The sequence below is a fragment of the Dendrobates tinctorius genome, unplaced genomic scaffold, assembly GCF_039654945.1.
Source record: "Dendrobates tinctorius isolate UK_male_01 unplaced genomic scaffold, ASM3965494v1 ptg000396l, whole genome shotgun sequence".
NCBI lineage: Eukaryota > Metazoa > Chordata > Amphibia > Anura > Dendrobatidae > Dendrobates > Dendrobates tinctorius.
This window is the reverse complement of record NW_027362062.1, coordinates 2,630,763-2,648,311: the sequence shown is the minus strand read 5'-3', so window position 1 is coordinate 2,648,311 and position 17,549 is coordinate 2,630,763. Positions and strand designations below refer to the sequence as shown.

General features: G+C 41.9%; 2 protein-coding genes across 4 annotated transcripts in view; one reads left to right on the top strand and one right to left on the bottom strand.

Annotated features, from left to right (window-relative positions):
* LRP8 (LDL receptor related protein 8) overlaps positions 1-17,549 on the top strand; it is a 192,342-nt gene that overhangs the window by 132,850 nt on the left and 41,943 nt on the right. The gene's annotated exons all lie outside the window — the stretch shown is intronic.
* LOC141076304 (uncharacterized) lies at positions 6,662-14,832 on the bottom strand. Its single transcript, XM_073563711.1, has 2 exons — positions 14,688-14,832; positions 6,662-8,679 (listed from the first exon to the last, which is right to left on the bottom strand). The coding sequence occupies exon 2, from the start codon at positions 8,676-8,678 to the stop codon at positions 7,005-7,007; it is 1,674 nt and encodes a 557-aa protein (XP_073419812.1). The 5' UTR covers position 8,679; positions 14,688-14,832; the 3' UTR covers positions 6,662-7,004.

The window sequence follows — 17,549 nt, the reverse complement described above, 5'->3', positions numbered from 1 at the left end:
CTAGGATTGTCTCTTCCTATAGGTGGCGCTAGAGACCCCAAGGGGCTTCATGAAGGACACTATTTTTTTGTTTGCGTTCACAAAAAGGGACACAGCGGGATTTGGGTTGTGGCTTCGCTTTAAAATAAAAAAGAAAGGAACCAGAAAAAAAACTATTTATAAAGGAATCAGAGCTGGTCACATGTGACCATGAGCTGTAAAAGTCACATTCTTGATGACTGGTGCTGTGTGTACCGCCTGTGGTGCACTTCTGACTACCACACTACTGTACAGGCTCATGTTAGTTCCCTTCGCTCTCTACGTTGTCCGCTGTCACCTGTTTGTCTCCTCTGTTGCTTCTCCCTCTAGTGGTTGTTTTCTTGTATTACATTCAGCTTGAATGTGGGGAGGATGTTTGTTGAAACAATTGAACTACTACTTGCAGGTACATAAAAGAAAGTTTCTAAACTGTTCTGTTGCCACTTTGCCAGGATTTATGGCTCATTCTGTACTTGTTTTGCTCTGATCTGTACATACCCCTTGGTCTTTAAACCCTGTGCCCTTTCTCTGGTTGTACTTTTTCAGGGTAGGGTTAATGCAGAGGTTCCTAAATATTGTTTCCGAGGTGCAAATGTACATCATACATACTCCTGCAAATATATATACACCATCTAGGCTCAAAATGTGTCCCCAAGTAATGCTTCTCCTGGGACTTGCAGTTCCATTATATAGAATTCACGTGAAATAGAATGCTTTGTAAAGTTTTTAAAGGATATCCAATAAAACAAGTTTTAAGTTTTGGACTACATCCTATATTTTGCATTGAGGATCATCTGGGCAAACAGTACAGGAGTGAAGAATATATATAAATGTGTGTGTATGTATATATTATATATGTGTGTGTGTGTATATATTTTGTGTGTGTGTGTGTGTGTGTGTGTGTGTGTGTATATATATATATATATATATATATATATAATTTATTATACCCTTTAAAAGAAACTAGGGGAAATGCTGTCTGCACATGAATATTCATATTTCTTTCTGGCCAGTGACTTCAAGTGCACACGTAGTTTTTAGGTTGTGCGGATTTTAATGGAAAATCTGCAGGACAAAACTCCTGCGGTTTATCTGCGGATTAGCCTGCGGTTTTGCCCTGCGGTTTCACACCTCATAATGGATAGGTGTGAAACCACAGCAAAATCCGCACCAAGAATTGACATGCTGTGGATTGTAACCCGCGGAAAAATCCGCAGCATGTGCACTGCGTTTTTTTTATTTCCATAGGAAATAAAGGTACTGTACAACGCAGCAGAAACTGCTGCAGACCCGCAGGGCCAAATCCACTGCGGATCCGCAGCAGAATCCACAGCGTGTGCACACACCCTAAGGGGACATAGCAGAAATGCTACGTTTTTTCACCTCTTTCCCCCCCCTCCAAAATATGAAATATCCATCTGCACAACTTCTTGTTATCTATTTTTTGGGGGGATGTGGGCACTTTTTTTTTTTTTTTTTTTTTCTTCCTTTTTTTGTGTGCAGCAGTTTATAATCTTGAAATACAGTTGTGATTCTACATGCATCTTTCAGTTTCTCTATAGAAGTCTATGGTGGGAAAAAATGCAACAAATAAAATCTGTTCCTTGACATATTTTTACCTTTGAGTTATCAGGGAATCTCATCCCATCAGGATATAGATATATATATATATATCTATATCTATATATCTATATATATACACTAGCTGAAGAGCCCGTCGTTGCCTGGGCATAGTAACCAACAGTGGTTAGTTATAACAAATTATAATGATTATATTGCACATAAAAGCCATGCATCTAATCCTATCCTGTGTGATTGTTAACAATTCCGAAAAGAGGGAAGAATAGGAAGCATTTAAGGAAACCAGGATGGATGAACACAGAACTTAAGCACATGCTAAAAAGGAAGAAAAAAATGTTTATAAAATGGAAAGAGGGAGGCATATCTAAAGAAGAATATAATGCTGTCTGCAGAACCTGCAGGGCACAAATCAGATTATCTAAAGCTGAAAATGAATTGAGGCTTGCAAGACATGTCAAAAGCAATAATAAAGGATTTTGGGGATATGTCAAAACTAAAAGAAAAGTCAAAGATGCTATAGGATTTTTACAGGATGAAAATGATGAAATGGTAAGACAGGATGTTGAGAAGGCTGAACTTTTAAATTCCTATTTTGCAACTGTTTTCTCTCAGAAAGGAAATGTAACATCAACTGTTCTTCACTGTCCTATTAAGGGAATAGAAGAATCCAGGATATCTATAAACAGAAAGATAGTGAGGAAACACTTAGCTAACCTAAATGAATTCAAGTCTCCAGGTCCAAATGAATTACACCCCAGAGTACTGAAGGAGATGGCAGAAGAAATTTTTGAACCCCTTTCCATAATCTTTGAAAATTCTTGGAGAACAGGAGAAGTGCCAGAAGACTGGAGAAGAGCAAATGTTGTTCCTATCTTCAAAAAGGGGAAGAAGGTGGACCCAGGCAACTATAGGCCGGTGAGTCAGACTTCTATACCAGGAAAGATCTTTGAACAAATTATTAAACAACATGTATGTCAGTACCTGGATAAGAATGAAGTGATTAAACAGAGTCAGCATGGGTTTGTAACTAATAAGTCATGTCAGACTAACTTAATTTCCTTCTATGACGGAATCACTGATTGGGTGGATCAAGGAAATGCTGTAGATATAGTATATCTTGGCTTCAGCAAAGCATTTGACAAAGTCTCTCATACAATCTTATTGAAAAAATGACTAAGTATGGACTGGACAAGGCAACTGTTAGGTGGATTCATAACTGGCTTAGTGATCGGACCCAAAGAGTGGTCGTAAATGGCTGCACATCCAGTTGGAAGAATGTCTCAAGTGGGGTACCACAGGGCTCTGTCCTGGGCCCTGTATTGTTCAACATCTTTATCAACGATTTAGATGAAGGAATTGAGGGTAAACTGATTAAATTGGCTGATGACACAAAGCTAGGAGGGATAGCTAATACTAGAGAAGAGAGAGAGAGAGGATTCAAAAAGATATAAATAAACTGGAGAAGTGGGCAGCAACTAACAGAATGGTTTTTAACAGGGAGAAATGCAAAGTACTACATCTGGGCAATAAAAATGAAAAAAGCATATACAGAATGGGAGGAATAGGGCTAAGTGACAGCACATGTGAAAAAGACTTGGGTATACTAATAGATCACAGACGGAATATGAGTCAACAGTGTGATGCAGCAGCAAAAAAGGCAAATGCAATTCTAGGATGTATTAACAGAAGCATACAGTCTAGATCACGTGAAGTCATTATTTCCCTCTACTCCTCTTTGGTCAGACCTCATCTGGAATATTGTGTCCAGTTTTGGGCACCACATTTTAAAAAAGACATCAACAAACTGGAGCAAGTTCAGAAAAGAGCGACCAGAATGGTGACCGGTCTGCAAACCCTGTCTTATGAGGAAAGGTTGCAGGATTTGGGAATGTTTAGTTTGCAAAAGAGAAGACAGAGAGGAGACTTAATAACTGTCTACAAATATCTAAAGGGCTGTCACATTGTAGAAGGATCAACTTTATTCTCATTTGCACAAGGAAAGACTAGAAGCAATGGGATGAAACTGAATGGGAGGAGACACAGATTAAATATTAGAAAAAACTTTTTGACAGAGTGATCAATGAGTGGAACAAGCTGCCACGAGAAGTGGTGAGTTCTCCTTCAATGGAAGTCTTCAAACAGAGGCTGGACAGACATCTGACTGGGATGATTTAGCGAATCCTGCTTTGAGCAGGGGGTTGGACCAGATGGCCCAGGAGGTCCCTTCCAACTCTACGATTCTATGATACTGACTGCTGAGCTGTGTATCTAATCCTCTCCTGTGTGATACTGCCTGCTGAGCCATGTATCTAATCCTATCCTGTGTGATACTGACTGCTGAGCCGTGTATCTAATCCTCTCCTGTGTGATACTGACTGCTGAGCCGTGTATCTAATCCTCTCCTGTGTGATACTGCCTGCTGAGCCATGTATCTAATACTATTGTGTGATACTGTGTGCTGAGCTGCGTATCTAATCCTATCTTGTGTGATACTGACTGTTGAGCTGTGTATCTAATCCTGTCTTATGTGATGCTGCCTGCTGAGCTGTGTATCTAATCCTCTCCTGTGTGATACTGCCTGCTGAGCCATGTATCTAATCCTCTCCTGTGTGATACTGCCTGCTGAGCCATGTATCTAATACTATTGTGTGATACTGTGTGCTGAGCTGCGTATCGCGTATCTAATCCTATCTTGTGTGATACTGTCTGCTGAGCTGTGTATCTAAATCTCTCCTGTGTGATACTGACTGCTGAGCCATGTGTCTAAAGCTGGAGTCACACATAGCGACTTACCAGCGATTCCGACAACGATATCAACGTGTCATGATCGCTGGTAAGTTGCTATGTGATCGCTGGTGAGCTGTCAAACAGGCAGCTTCACCAGCGATGCCATATCCGTGTAAAAAAAATAGAATTAAAATAAAAAATATTGTTATTCTCACCTTCCGACGTCCCGCGGTCATTCGTGCAAAGGATTACTGGGACCGGAGCGTGGAGAGAGGCGGGATGGCTGCGCGGGACGTCGGAAGGTGAGAATAACAATATTTTTTATTTTTTACAGCTGATCGCTGGTCTCCCGCCTGTCACACGCAGCGATGCGTGCTGGCCAGCGGGAGACCAGCAACGAAAAATATGTCCAGAGGTTTCTTGCAACGATCAGCGATACCGGCAGGGGGGCCGATCGCTGTCACAAACAGCGATCTCGCTGGTGAGATTGCTGTTGTGTCACAAAAGTTGTGACTCAGCAGCGATATCGCTAGCGAGATTGCTATGTGTGACTCCCGCTTAATCCTCTCCTGTGTGATACTGACTGCTGAGCTGTGTATCTAATCCTATCCTGTGTGATACTGACTGCTGAGCTGTGTATCTAATCCTATCCTGGGTGATACTGACTGCTGAGCCGTGTATCTAATCCTATCCTGTGTGATACTGACTGCTGAGCCGTGTATCTAATCCTATCCTGTGTGATGCTGCCTGCTGAGCTGTGTATCTAATCCTCTCCTGTGTGATGCTGCCTGCTGAGCTGTGTATCTAATCCTCTCCTGTGTGATACTGTCTGCTGAGCTGTGTATCTAATCCTATCCTGTGTGATACTGCCTGCTGAGCCATGTATCTAATCCTGTCCTTTGTGATACTGACTGCTGAGCTGTGTATCTAATCCTGTCGTGTGTGATACTGACTGCTGAGCCGTGTATCTAATCCTGTCCTGTGTGATACTGACTGCTGAGCCGTGTATCTAATCCTATCCTGTGTGATACTGACTGCTGAGCCGTGTATCTAATCCTGTCCTGTGTGATACTGACTGCTGAGCCGTGTATCTAATCCTATCCTGTGTGATACTGGGCTCACCCTGCAGTCTGTGTCAGAGGGTGGTCTGTGTTGGCACGGTAATAAATTGTGTTATTTCCAGCTTTACAGAAGGACGATAACACCATAGAAATGATAAGAATAATAGGCCTCAGTTACCACAACTGTCTACAAGGAAAACTGTTGCTGATAGCAACCAATCACAGCTCATTATTCATCTTTTAAACAGCTCTGGGACAGCGTGGCGAGTTTTGAGTGGCGACTTTTGTGTTTGGACTTTTATGTGGCGAGGTTGGTGTATGTGTGGTGAAATGTGTGCTGAGGGTGGTATATGTGTTGGAGCACGTGGTAGTGTGTGGCGCATTTTGTGTGTGTGTGTTCATATCCCCGTGTGTGGTGAGTATCCCATGTCAGGGTCCCACCTTAGCCACTGTACGGTATATACTCTTTGGCGCCATCGCTCTCATTCTTTAAGTCCCCCTTGTTCACATCTGGCAGCTGTCAATTTGCCTCCAACACTTTTCCTTTCACTTTTTCCCCATTATGTAGATAGGGGCAAAATTGTTTGGTGATTTGGGACGCACGGGGTTAAATTTTCGCCTAACAAGATAGCCTTTGACGCTCTCTGGGTCCAGACGTGTGACTGTGCCAAATTTTGTGGCTGTAGCTGCAACTGTGCGGATGCCAATCCCGGACATACATACATACATTGAGCTTTATATATTAGATATACACACACATAGAAAACTATGGGAAACAGATTATAGTGGATAATCATTCATAATCCTTTTTTTTTTTTTTTTTTTTAAAGCACAGAACATGCCCAGAACACTAGAGGTGTCCAGCGAAACGTGTAGGAAAAACCAGACTTCAAGCTTTGGTTTCCATTTTTGCATCTGTTTTTGCTCTCTTTGTAGTGGATGCATTTTATTTTTAAATATTGGATCCATTACAAAATAATGACAACTGGACATGTGAACAGAGCCTTACTGCATTGGTGTGATCATCTGGTTTTTCATGCATCTTTCTTAACATGATCATGTGGACAAAAGTCGTGAAATTTTGCAATTTACATTTTCTTTTGGTCTGGTCAACCATGGGTACAATGCCCCCTTGCCAAAAAAAATTTCCCCTAACATCCCTCAGGAGACCCCCATAAATATTAGACCGACAACATTCCCCTTTAGAAATCCATAAGTTATTTTCTGACTAAGGATTCCTATTTTATGTGCTTACAGATATTAAAAAAAAAAAATCAGAAGTCATATCTTTTTATTATGTATAGATTTTTTTGTCAGCATTTCTTTCAATTTTCATGCTTATCCTAAAAAAAAAAAAAAAAAAATAATCAGATAAAAAAAAATTCCAGTTTTAACATGCACAAACATTTAGTGGTCAACTTCAGACTTCTTTCTCTCTTTACAGAACAACTCCTGTCCATTTGCGGATTCCGGGATTGCATTTCTTCCACTTTCAAGTGAATAAGCTCAAGTGCAATACCAGACTTGACCAAATAACAACAGATGGCGCCGTCTCCATCACAGAAGATTTTAGCAGCCAGATCATTTTTTATGTGAGGCCTGCGCTCATTAATTTAATTAACCGTTGTGGTTAGATGAGGAACATAACAGATTCTCTGGCCACAGAATTATTGGTTTTCGGTCATTGGCAGGAACAACCTTGATCTTAAATCCCTCTTTGTTGAGGAAGTCTAGCTTGAGTCGTTTTTCATTTTCAAAGCTGTCGGGGTCGTCCATGTAACGCGCGATCTCTGGACTCTCCACCTCCCATTCTACTTCTCTGTTTTGTAGCACACGCTCAAATTTATTCCAAACCTCTTTCATGGCTTTGAGTTCTTGAGTCACATGGCGATCTTCTTTCTTAAGAGGTGGAAATACATTGCTTCCAAAACGATAGGGTCTCTTGGCGCTATTTAGGATCTCTGCCATCCAGGCGCCATATTTGACGAATATCAGAATAGTGCAGCCCTCGTTTTCCGCCAAACTTGGAACCAAAAATCTGTTTCTCAGGACTTGCTCCTTCAGAAGAGCTAGTTCTTCCTTCAATTTGCCGTCCCACCGAAATGTACTGTCTTGGTTAGATAGATTGTTTAAAGTTTTGCTGAAAATGCCAAATCCTGGAGTATATTGGCTTGCATCCCTCAAACAGCCTAGGGTTGACCGTAAGTCGCTTGCATTTCTGGGCTCTTTCATATTCTTTACCTTCTGTAAAAAATCCCTACCCAGCGTAACTCCATCTTCAGTTACTTCTCTCCCTAGAAACTTCACAGCCGGCTGGCAAGTTTGGCACTGTGCTGGGCGTATTTCAAAGCAATTGTCTATCAGATGGTGCTGTAACTTATCTGTGAATTCTCTACACTCTTTCTCCGTTTCGCCCGAAATTAAGATGGCATCTATGTAGTAGGTCACACGCTTCCTCACATTCCCGGGCAATTTATCAAGTACCTTCTCCATAGCATCACTAAGCCTAGCGTTCTTATTTTGGAACCTTCCAGGCAACCTGTTCCAGACATATTGTTTACCCAGGAAAGTAAAGGCTGTTTTGTACTTGGTGTAGGTGTCTAGAGGGATTTGCCATTCTGCATAGAATAGATGAAAGACCGAATAATACTTTCCCAGGGTTATACCTTCAATGGCTTTTGGCCGATGTTCCCGTGGGTGGGGAAGCTCCTTCACCGAACTTTCATTCAAGTCCTTATAATTGAATTTAATTTTGACCTTTCCATTTGGTTTCCAATTAAGTGAAATGCGAGAATTGCAGATACTGTTGTTTCGTTCAACCAACCCATTTCTGACCCAACTAGCGATGATTTTCCTAGCGTCATATAGTAGTTCCATTTTTAAATGTCCTTGATGAAAACTGCCAGGATCCGAGACTACTTCTTTTATTACCACAGGAGGGACATCAATCACGTAACCTTGGTGCACATAGTCCTGCATCAAACCCAGATCATGAAGTTGCTTCCATCCAATTACGGTTTGTGGGATGTGCTCTACATATATGATCTGCTCACTGGTTGCTTGGTCGTTAATATAAATCGGGCCTAAGACAAATCTTCCATCTGCTTTTTCCTTTCCATTTTGGAGAGCAATAGTTAGGTCTTCTCCTAGGAACCTTTCTCCTGGAAATACATTCAGGATGGTGTAAAATGAATGAGGATCCACTATTGCTGTTATCTTCATTTCATTTCCATTCATGCTTATCTTCACGGTCATGGTATGGTTTTTCTGGTGGTTCCGTGCTTCCATCATTCTGAGAAAAAGTAAGATTGAGGTGGTTAGATCTTTATAGGGCCATAAAAAGTAATAGTCAGCAATCATATAGTCAATGTAAGTCTAGTCTGTACTAGAATTTTAGAAAATATAAAAGGGATTGCCAGTCTAAAGAAATGCGTTTTTTTAAAGGCATGCTTAAACTGTGGATAATGATCGAATAGTCAGAGGTAGTGTATTCCAAATAACTGGCACAGCACAAGAGCAAGAGAAGTTTTGGAGACTGGATTATTGAGGATGTTGGTCTTAGATTATTAGCGGAATGGAGAGCATGTGAAGAGCTTTGTGAGTGAGAATGATTAAGTTTATTTTTTACTGTATTCTGTATTTGATGAGTAACCTGTGCAATGACTGGCACAGGGTGGAGGCATCGGTGTAATGCTTGGACAGGAATATGATCTGGCTGCTGCATTCAGGTTTTATTGGAGAGGGTTATAAAGCGGGAAACCAATTGGTAGAGAGTTGAAAGTCCAGACAAGAATGAAGAAGACAAACCGTAAGAGTTTTTGCAGAGGAAAAGGTGGAATTCTAGAGTTATTTTTGAGGTGCAAGTGGCATGAGCGAGTGAACAACAGATCCGAGTCAAGTATAACCACAAGATAGCGAGCATGCTGCTTGGTAGTTGTGGTAGAACTAAACCCGAAATAGCAATTTTAGTTTTAGGTAGGTTAGTGGAGGGAGGAAATGTAAGGCGGTCCATTTTTACCAGATTCAGTTTTTACCTAGACGGAGGACATAATGTTATAGACAGCAGACAATAGCTGTTATTTTGTAGTAATGCAGGGGTGATGTCAGAAGAAGTGCATGATTGGGTGTCATAAGCATAGAGATGGTACTGGAAATGAAATTTGCTGATGGATTGTCCCATAGGGGTAATATATAAGGATAAGAGGAAGGAACTTGGGACTGAGCCCTGAGGAACCCATTTTTAACTGCCTTGCACTTTTGAAAAATATGACACTTATATAAGATCTGCACAAATGCCTTCCCCCTTGGCTCGGTCTGTATTTTATAGGGAGTTTATGCTTAGAACTAGGGGCAATTGAACTCATTTAACAAGTAATCAACTAGCTTAAAACCGTAGGAGGTGTATTGTAATGGGTTTATCATTTATAAGATTGTTATGGATAAAAGAAATGATTTGCACAAACTGAGTGATCAATTACTATTTTACTTAAGAATTTAAAAGAACATTTACAATAAAAGATTACAAATAATAAAACTGAAAATTAAACAGTAATTAAATCAATAAATGAGTAAATAAAAACTTACCGTAGCTTCGTATAATAATAATCCTGGATGGTATGAGCAACTAAAGGCCCCGTCACACATAGCTGCTGAGTCACAACTTTTGTGACACAACAGCGATCTCACCAGCGAGATCGCTGTGTGTGACAGCGATCAGCGACCGGCCCCCCTGCCGGTATCGCTGATCTGGCCTTTCCTGCAGCCGACTTTTTTTTTTTTGTCGCTGGCCACCACGCATCACTGAGTGTGACAGGCGGGAGACCAGTGATCTGCTGATAACTAATGTACACATCGGGTATCCAATACCCGATGTGTACGTTAGTTACCAGCTTCCTGCATCAGCGCGCTGGTTACTAACGTGCACAGCGACGCTGGGCGTCGCTGTGCTGATCGCTGGTGAAGCTGTCTGACAGCTCACCAACGATCACATAGCGATTCACCAGCGATCCTGACACATTGATATTGTTGTCAGGATCGCTGGTGAGTCGCTATGTGTGATTCCAGCCTTAAGGTACTGTCACACTTAGCGATGTACCAGCGATCCCGACCAGTGATATGACGCCGTCAGGATCGCTGGTACATCGCTAAGTGGTGGCTAGTGAGCTGCCACACAGGCAGATCTCACCAGCGACATCGCAGCGGTCGGGGGTCGCTACTTACCTGTCAGATGAGGCGATCCAGACGTCCTCCCGCCCAGCTCCACGCGTCGCTCGTCGTCACAGCAGGAAGCGCAGCAGGAAGCTGACGACGAGAAACAGTCCAGGACGTTCTCGCGCGATCAGCGATAACCAGCGGGGGAGCGGGTTGTAGGTAAGTATCAGACACAGAGATATCGCTAGCAATATCGCTATAACGTCACAAAAACCAGTGACGTTATAGCAATATTGCTAGTGGTGTGACAGGCCCTTTAGTTAAAAGCTTTGATCTATCCTTGAATGCCAGTGAGCAGACCCCCTGGAGCCAAATAGATGAGATTTCACCAGGTGACATTTCCCAATCTAATTACAGTAGTTGCTATCATCCTTGAATATCAAAGGTCCTTTGTTGGTAGATAAATGACCGGTCATTTACATTCCTTTGTCTTAAGTTAAGGGGGTTTTACACTAAGCCATATCGCTAGCAATATCGCTAAAACGTCACTGGTTTTGTGACGTTATAGCGATATTGCTAGCGATATCGCTATGTGTGATACTTACCTCCGACCGGCTCCCCCGCTGTCCATCGCTAATCGCGCGAGATCGGGCGGCTCCATTTCTCGTCGTCCGCTTCCTGCTGTGTGAGACAAGCGACGCTGGATGCGGGCGGGAGGACATCAGGATCGCTGTGTGTGAAAGGTGAGTATCGTGCGCTGCGTCGCTGCTGCATCGCTGTGAGATCTTTCTGTGTGAAAGCTCACTAGCGATCATTTAGCGATGCACCAGCGATCCTGACCGGATCGGATCGCTGGTGCATCGCTAAATTTAAAAGGGCCTTAAGTTTCAGTGACCTTTTGCTTACCTCCCTGGAAGTAAGGATACTGTATAGATTCTATATTAAACTGATTGAAACTATAAAAAAAAATCAATATCTAGGATTAAGCTGGAGTCACACATAGCGACTTACCAGTGATACGCACACCGATATCAAGGTGTCAGGATCGCTGGTAAGTCGCTATGTGATCGCTGGTGAGCTGTCACACAGACAGCTTCACCAGCGATCAGCACAGCGATGCCGAGCGTGCGGCATCGCTGGCCACCCCTGTAAAAAATAGAATTAAAATAAAAAATATTGTTATTCTCACCTTCCGACGTCCCGCGCAGCATTCCCGCCTCTCTCCACGCTCCGGTCCCAGTAATCCTTTGCGAGACGTCACGGTCTCACGGGAGCGCGAAGTCTTGCGGTCATTCGTGCAAAGGATCACTGGGACTGGAACGTGGAGTAGGCGGGAATGCTGCGCAGGACGTCGGAAGGTAAGAATAACAATATTTTTTATTTTAATTCTATTTTTTACACCTGATCGCTGGTCTCCCGCCTGTCACACGCAGCGATGCGTGCTGGCCAGCGGGAGATCAGCGACGAAAGAAATGTCCAGAGGTTTCTTACAGCGATCAGCGATACCGGCAGGGGGGGCCGCTCGCTGATCGCTGTCACACACAGCGATCTCGCTGGTGAGATCGCTGTTACGTCACAAAAGTTGTGATTCAGCAGCGATATCGCTAGCGAGATTGCTATGTGTGACTCCCGCTTTACAGGAGGCAATAAGATGCAAAGATAAACAAGCATTCAGGTCAACATGGGCCATAAAGTCTCAGAGGTAGGAAAGAGATGACCTTACAGGATTTGGGATCAGACTCCATGAAATTAAATGAACATGGTGCAAAAATTAATACTTTCAAATACAGGCTATTAGCGGTGGCCAATTTCCTCCTAGACAAAGAGTGCAGCGTTTACAAGTTCATTGCTGTAGACTGTATGCTGCTGGTCTAAATTGTCAATGCCCGGTGGCCCACAACTCCCTGTTAAAGAAGAAGTTGAGAGGTGGGGAACGGTGCACTCATGAAGATGGAAGATGAAAATAACCCTTAAGTGTTTGACGCCTGCATGGAATTATCAGCTGTGGTGAGGTCTTCTACTGAAGGAGTGCAGCGCTGGCAAGCTCTTTGCTATAGAACTTGCAATCACAGCTCTAAAGCTGATCAGATCGTGGGATCTGGCCGGCTTCCACGCCGCCTCGTGGGATCTGGCCGGCTTCCACGCCGCATTGTCAGATCTGGCCAGATCCAGCATCAGATGATTGGCTGTACGCTAATCCACCTGATCCATGTAAGCATGTATACTCGTGTCTGTTGCTATTACACAAATAAAAGAAAAAAATTCATAAAAGTGCATTTCATATCCTTATGATAAAATCAAATGAAAGGACAAATATGTTTTAAAATTAAAGCTATCAAGCTTGATATAAAGTCAAATGTAATATCCATGTAGATACTGATGAATTATAAATGGGAAACCGCTTAGTTCAATCTAAGGTGACGTGTCCAGACTTGTTCTCTCCTTCTTGAACTTTGAAATTGTAATAGATAAGGAATTATTAATTTCTTGTTCTAACTTTATATACGTTATTATTTTGTGATACCTTATAATAAAAAGCTTACCCATTTTTAAGAATCTAGTCAAGCATGTAAAGGTCGACAATTGTTTATATTGAGAATTTACAGGCATAAGAATTAAGAAAAGTTTTACTGCCAACAAAGATTGTCTATCTATCCATGTGGGATTGAGAAGTTTTGTTGAGGGACTTCCAAAATTAACATAAAAAAGAAGTTTTGGTGTTTTGGTTCTTTGCTTTAATATTTTATTTCTTATACCCCAAAATGTATTTGTCAGCAACAATGGAACGTCGTATCTTTTAGGTTTGCTCTATCAAGATATAAAATTATTTGTCATATATGACAACGGCCATAAAGCAAAATAAAACAAAAAAAAAGTTGTAAATCTCAACTCCAGAATTGTCGAATTTGATTGTTCCTACCACTACCCACCTACCGCAAAAAAAGAACAAAACAAATGCTAGACAAAGCAATCAAACATTTGGATGTAAGAAATCTCAAAGATAAATACAATCCTAAGGCTGTGTGCACATGCTGCAGATTTGGCCGCTGCGGATCCGCAGCAGTTTTTGCTGCGGTGTACAGTAGCATTCTAACCTATGGTTAAAAAAAACAAAAAAAACAAAAACCGCTGTGCAGACGCTGCAGAATTTTCCGCGCGGATTTGCTGCGGTTTCAAAATCACAGAAGGAATTGACATGTCAATTCTTTCTGCGGATTCCGCTGCGGTTTGCCATCTCCTCCATTGTTGAAAAACCGCAGGTCTTTTGACCTGCAGATTTACGTGCAGATTTACCTGCGGATTTTACAAAATCCGCGCGGCCAAATCCGCAGAGCATTCCGCAGCGTGTGCACGTACCCTAATACAAATTTATCAGCAGAAAAATAATACAATACTTATTGGTCTTTGGGGAAAAAAAAATCCTAGTAATAAAAACCCTGCTATACAAGTTTTTTTTTTTGTTTCCCAAACTTGATGTTAATTACGAGCTATGCCTGGTTTTCCTTTCACTTTCCCAGATGAGGCCTGGCTTGGCACATGGAGGGCTAGGATATTAGTGATGATTTTTGTGCTTATTTTCCAGACTTGCTGGAGGTCTCCTGACCCAAATCCAATAGTCTCATAGACCTATATCAGGCTGTTGTGTTTGAGTCAGGCGAAATCTGCAGCCGGTCTAGAAATCATGGTCCATTCAACGAAGACCACACGTTCAGTATTTGGTCAGTATTTTCCATCAGTATTTATAAGCTAAAATAAGGAGAGGAACAATCAGAGGAAAAGTATCATAGAAACACATCACCACTTCTTGAACGTGGCCTTAGCAGCATGCAGATCGTGTCAGTTTTTGCCGCTGATTCTCCTCCCTCCCCACATTTAAAGGGGTGAAAATCAACAACCGAAAGTGACAGACTTGAAAATATTAATGGTTCAACTTTCTTCTTGTGGAAATGTCCCACAGGTGGTGAAAAAGAACTGTTCAGACTTCTTCTCCATGTTGCCTGTACTGTATCCTGCTGCGGAATTTCCATGCGTAAAAACGCACTGCAAATCTTCCATCTTTTTTCGGCCTCCTTGTACACATCCGAAAAAAATGGCAAAATGGAGCATCATCATCATCATACATTAAATATTTGCGGTAGCATCACTTACTTCGATGTCTTGTTTCCGGATTTCGCAGTTCCGAGCTCTGTGAAGATTTTGCTGAAGGCTGTGCTGTGACTAATCAGACTTCTGGTGATCAGACTCCGGATCCACTAAAGAGCAAGACACAGTGTGAAACAATTGAGGAAATCCCCCACCACACCCCACAGCAGGATTCACCACCCACTATGGAGGGGAGGGTTCTGTTCACATCCTGGCCATAGATAAGAGAGAACAGAAGAAAGCAATCTGCTGCTTTATAACCCAGGGCTAATAATAATCTTTATTTTTATATAGCGCTAACATATTCCGCAGCGCTTTACAGTTTGCACACATTATCATCGCTGTCCCCGATGGGGCTCACAATCTAAATTCCCTATCAGTTGGGCTAATAGTTTGTCTATTAGGGAATTGCAGATACATCTGAAGCTTGGAGGTGATGCCCATAGCCGGGTAACATGATGTGGTCACAAGTTAATAATTACTCCAAGCTCAAAGTCCGGTTTGCCAAGTTCTCCAATAAGTCATCACTGATGAGTGTCCTCCAGCTGATACCGTATGCACCATTCTGTGCGATTTTTTCTTTGTCTTTTCTTTTCTACAATTATATCAAAGTATCCAAAGACTTTTTTCACGACACACTTTTTTTTTTTTTATTTTTTTATTTGACTTCAGTCTATGATCTGCTATTGTAAAAGTTTATTAAACACAAACGAGCCCAATGAAATAGACTTATAAGCAAAAAATGGTTATAAAACAAAATAACCAAGAAGTAGAACCCATACAAATATTTTTATTATAATCAAATAGTAAAAACTTTTTTTTTACAGTGCATAAATACTGCTGGGCATCTAACAAAATATGGGGACCAACATCATAAATCATATGAAGTAGTGTATTAAAGCCTTATCTAGCAGGATGTATCCAAAAACACACAACACCAATATCAGGGATCACATTTCCAACATATTAAAAACATTATGCAATCAAAACAAGCAGGATGGCAACACTTAACATGGATGTAAAGTAAGACAGGTCCCCACCGCCCCAATGCGCGTTTCGTATCAAAACTTCATCACGCCATGTATATGTTTTTAATATGTGGGAAATGTGATCCCTGATATTGGTGTAGTGTGTTTTTGGATACAACCTGCTAGATAAGGCTTTAATACACTACTTGAGAAGATATATATGATGTTGGTCCCCATATTTTATTAAATGCCCAGTAGTATTTATGCACTGTAAAAAAAAAAAATAAAAAAAATAAAAAAAAAAAATTAATATTTGAGTATAATAAAAATATTTGTATGGGTTATACTTCTTCTTGATTATTTTGTTTTATAACCATTCTTTGCTTATTTATAAAAGTTTGCAATTTTTGCGAAAAGTTTGACGTAATAGTTTAGATCGTGGTCATGTGGCCGCTTCTTCTTTTTGGCGATGTAAATTCTAACCAAATGTTATACCATAATGTTCATCTTTGCCGGCTTCTGTCTTCCTCCAATGTACATGTAGTCGTCACTTACGTCCACAGTAAGTGCATATGTGCAGTCATAGACGTTGCATGAGGGCAAGCTCTGGGTATTACTTCTGGCAGCAAGGGGGACAGAAAATCCAGAAAGTAAGTACTACAACGGGCAAACATTAAAGGCCCCGTCTCACTAAGGCCTGTTTCACACTTCCGTTTTTGTGTCCGCCAAACGGATCCGTTTCCGTTTTTTTGACGGAAACTGATGCAAACGGATCCGTTTTTTTAAAAACTGATCCGTTTTTTTGACGGATCCGCGGTAACCGTAATGGAAGTCTATGGGACAAAAAAACGGATCCTGCAAAAAATGGCGGATCCGTTTTTTTACGGAAAACAACGGATTTTGACGGATTTGAAAAAACGGAAGTGTGAAACAGGCCTAAGCAATCTCGGTAGCGAGATCGCTGCTGAGTCACAACTTCTGTGACGTAACAGCGATCTCACCAGCGAGATTGCTGTGTGTGACAGCGATCAGCGAGCGCCCCCCCCTGCCGGTATCGCTGATCGCTGCAAGAAACCTCTGGACATTTCTTTGGTCGCTGGTCTCTCGCTGGCCAGCACGCATCGCTGTGTGTGACAGGCAGGAGACCAGCGATCAGGTGTAAAAAAATAATAAAAAAAATTAAAAATATTGTTATTCTCACCTTCCGACGTCCCGTTCAGCCATCCCGCCTCTCCACGCTCCGGTCCCAGTGATCCTTTGCACGAATGACCGCGAGACTTTGTTATCCCGCGAGACTGTGACATCTCGCGGTCATTCGTGCAAAGGATCACTGGGACCGGAGCGTGGAGAGAGGCGGGATGGCTGAACGCGACATCGGAAGGTGAGAATAACTATATTTTTTTATTTTGATTCTATTTTTTACAGGATGGCCAGCGATGCCGGGCGCTCGGCATCGCTGTGCTGATCGCTGGTGAAGCTGTCTGTGTGACAGCTCACCAGCGATCACGTAGCGAGTCACCAGCGATCCTGACACCTTCATATCGGTGTCGGGATCGCTGGTGAGTCGCTTAGTGTGACGGGGCCTTAAGGCTACATTCCCACGATAAGCTTTTGGCGAGTTACTTAGGTTTCTGTGCATTTTTTTTTTTTTTAGTTATCGCTGCAGTTTTTGGCTGTTTTGATGTGTCATGCTTTAAATTTTTCTACTTTATTTTTGATACTTCCTGGTATTTGGCATTGATAAAAGTTTGATATACTTAAATGAGGATTACGTTAGTTTTTTATGCGTTTCCACTGTGGAAATGCACTAAAAATTTCCTTTGTTTTTTTCCCGCGGAATTTCCGTATCTATTGCAAGCATGTGTCAAAAATCCACACAGAAGAGAAATTGACATGCTGC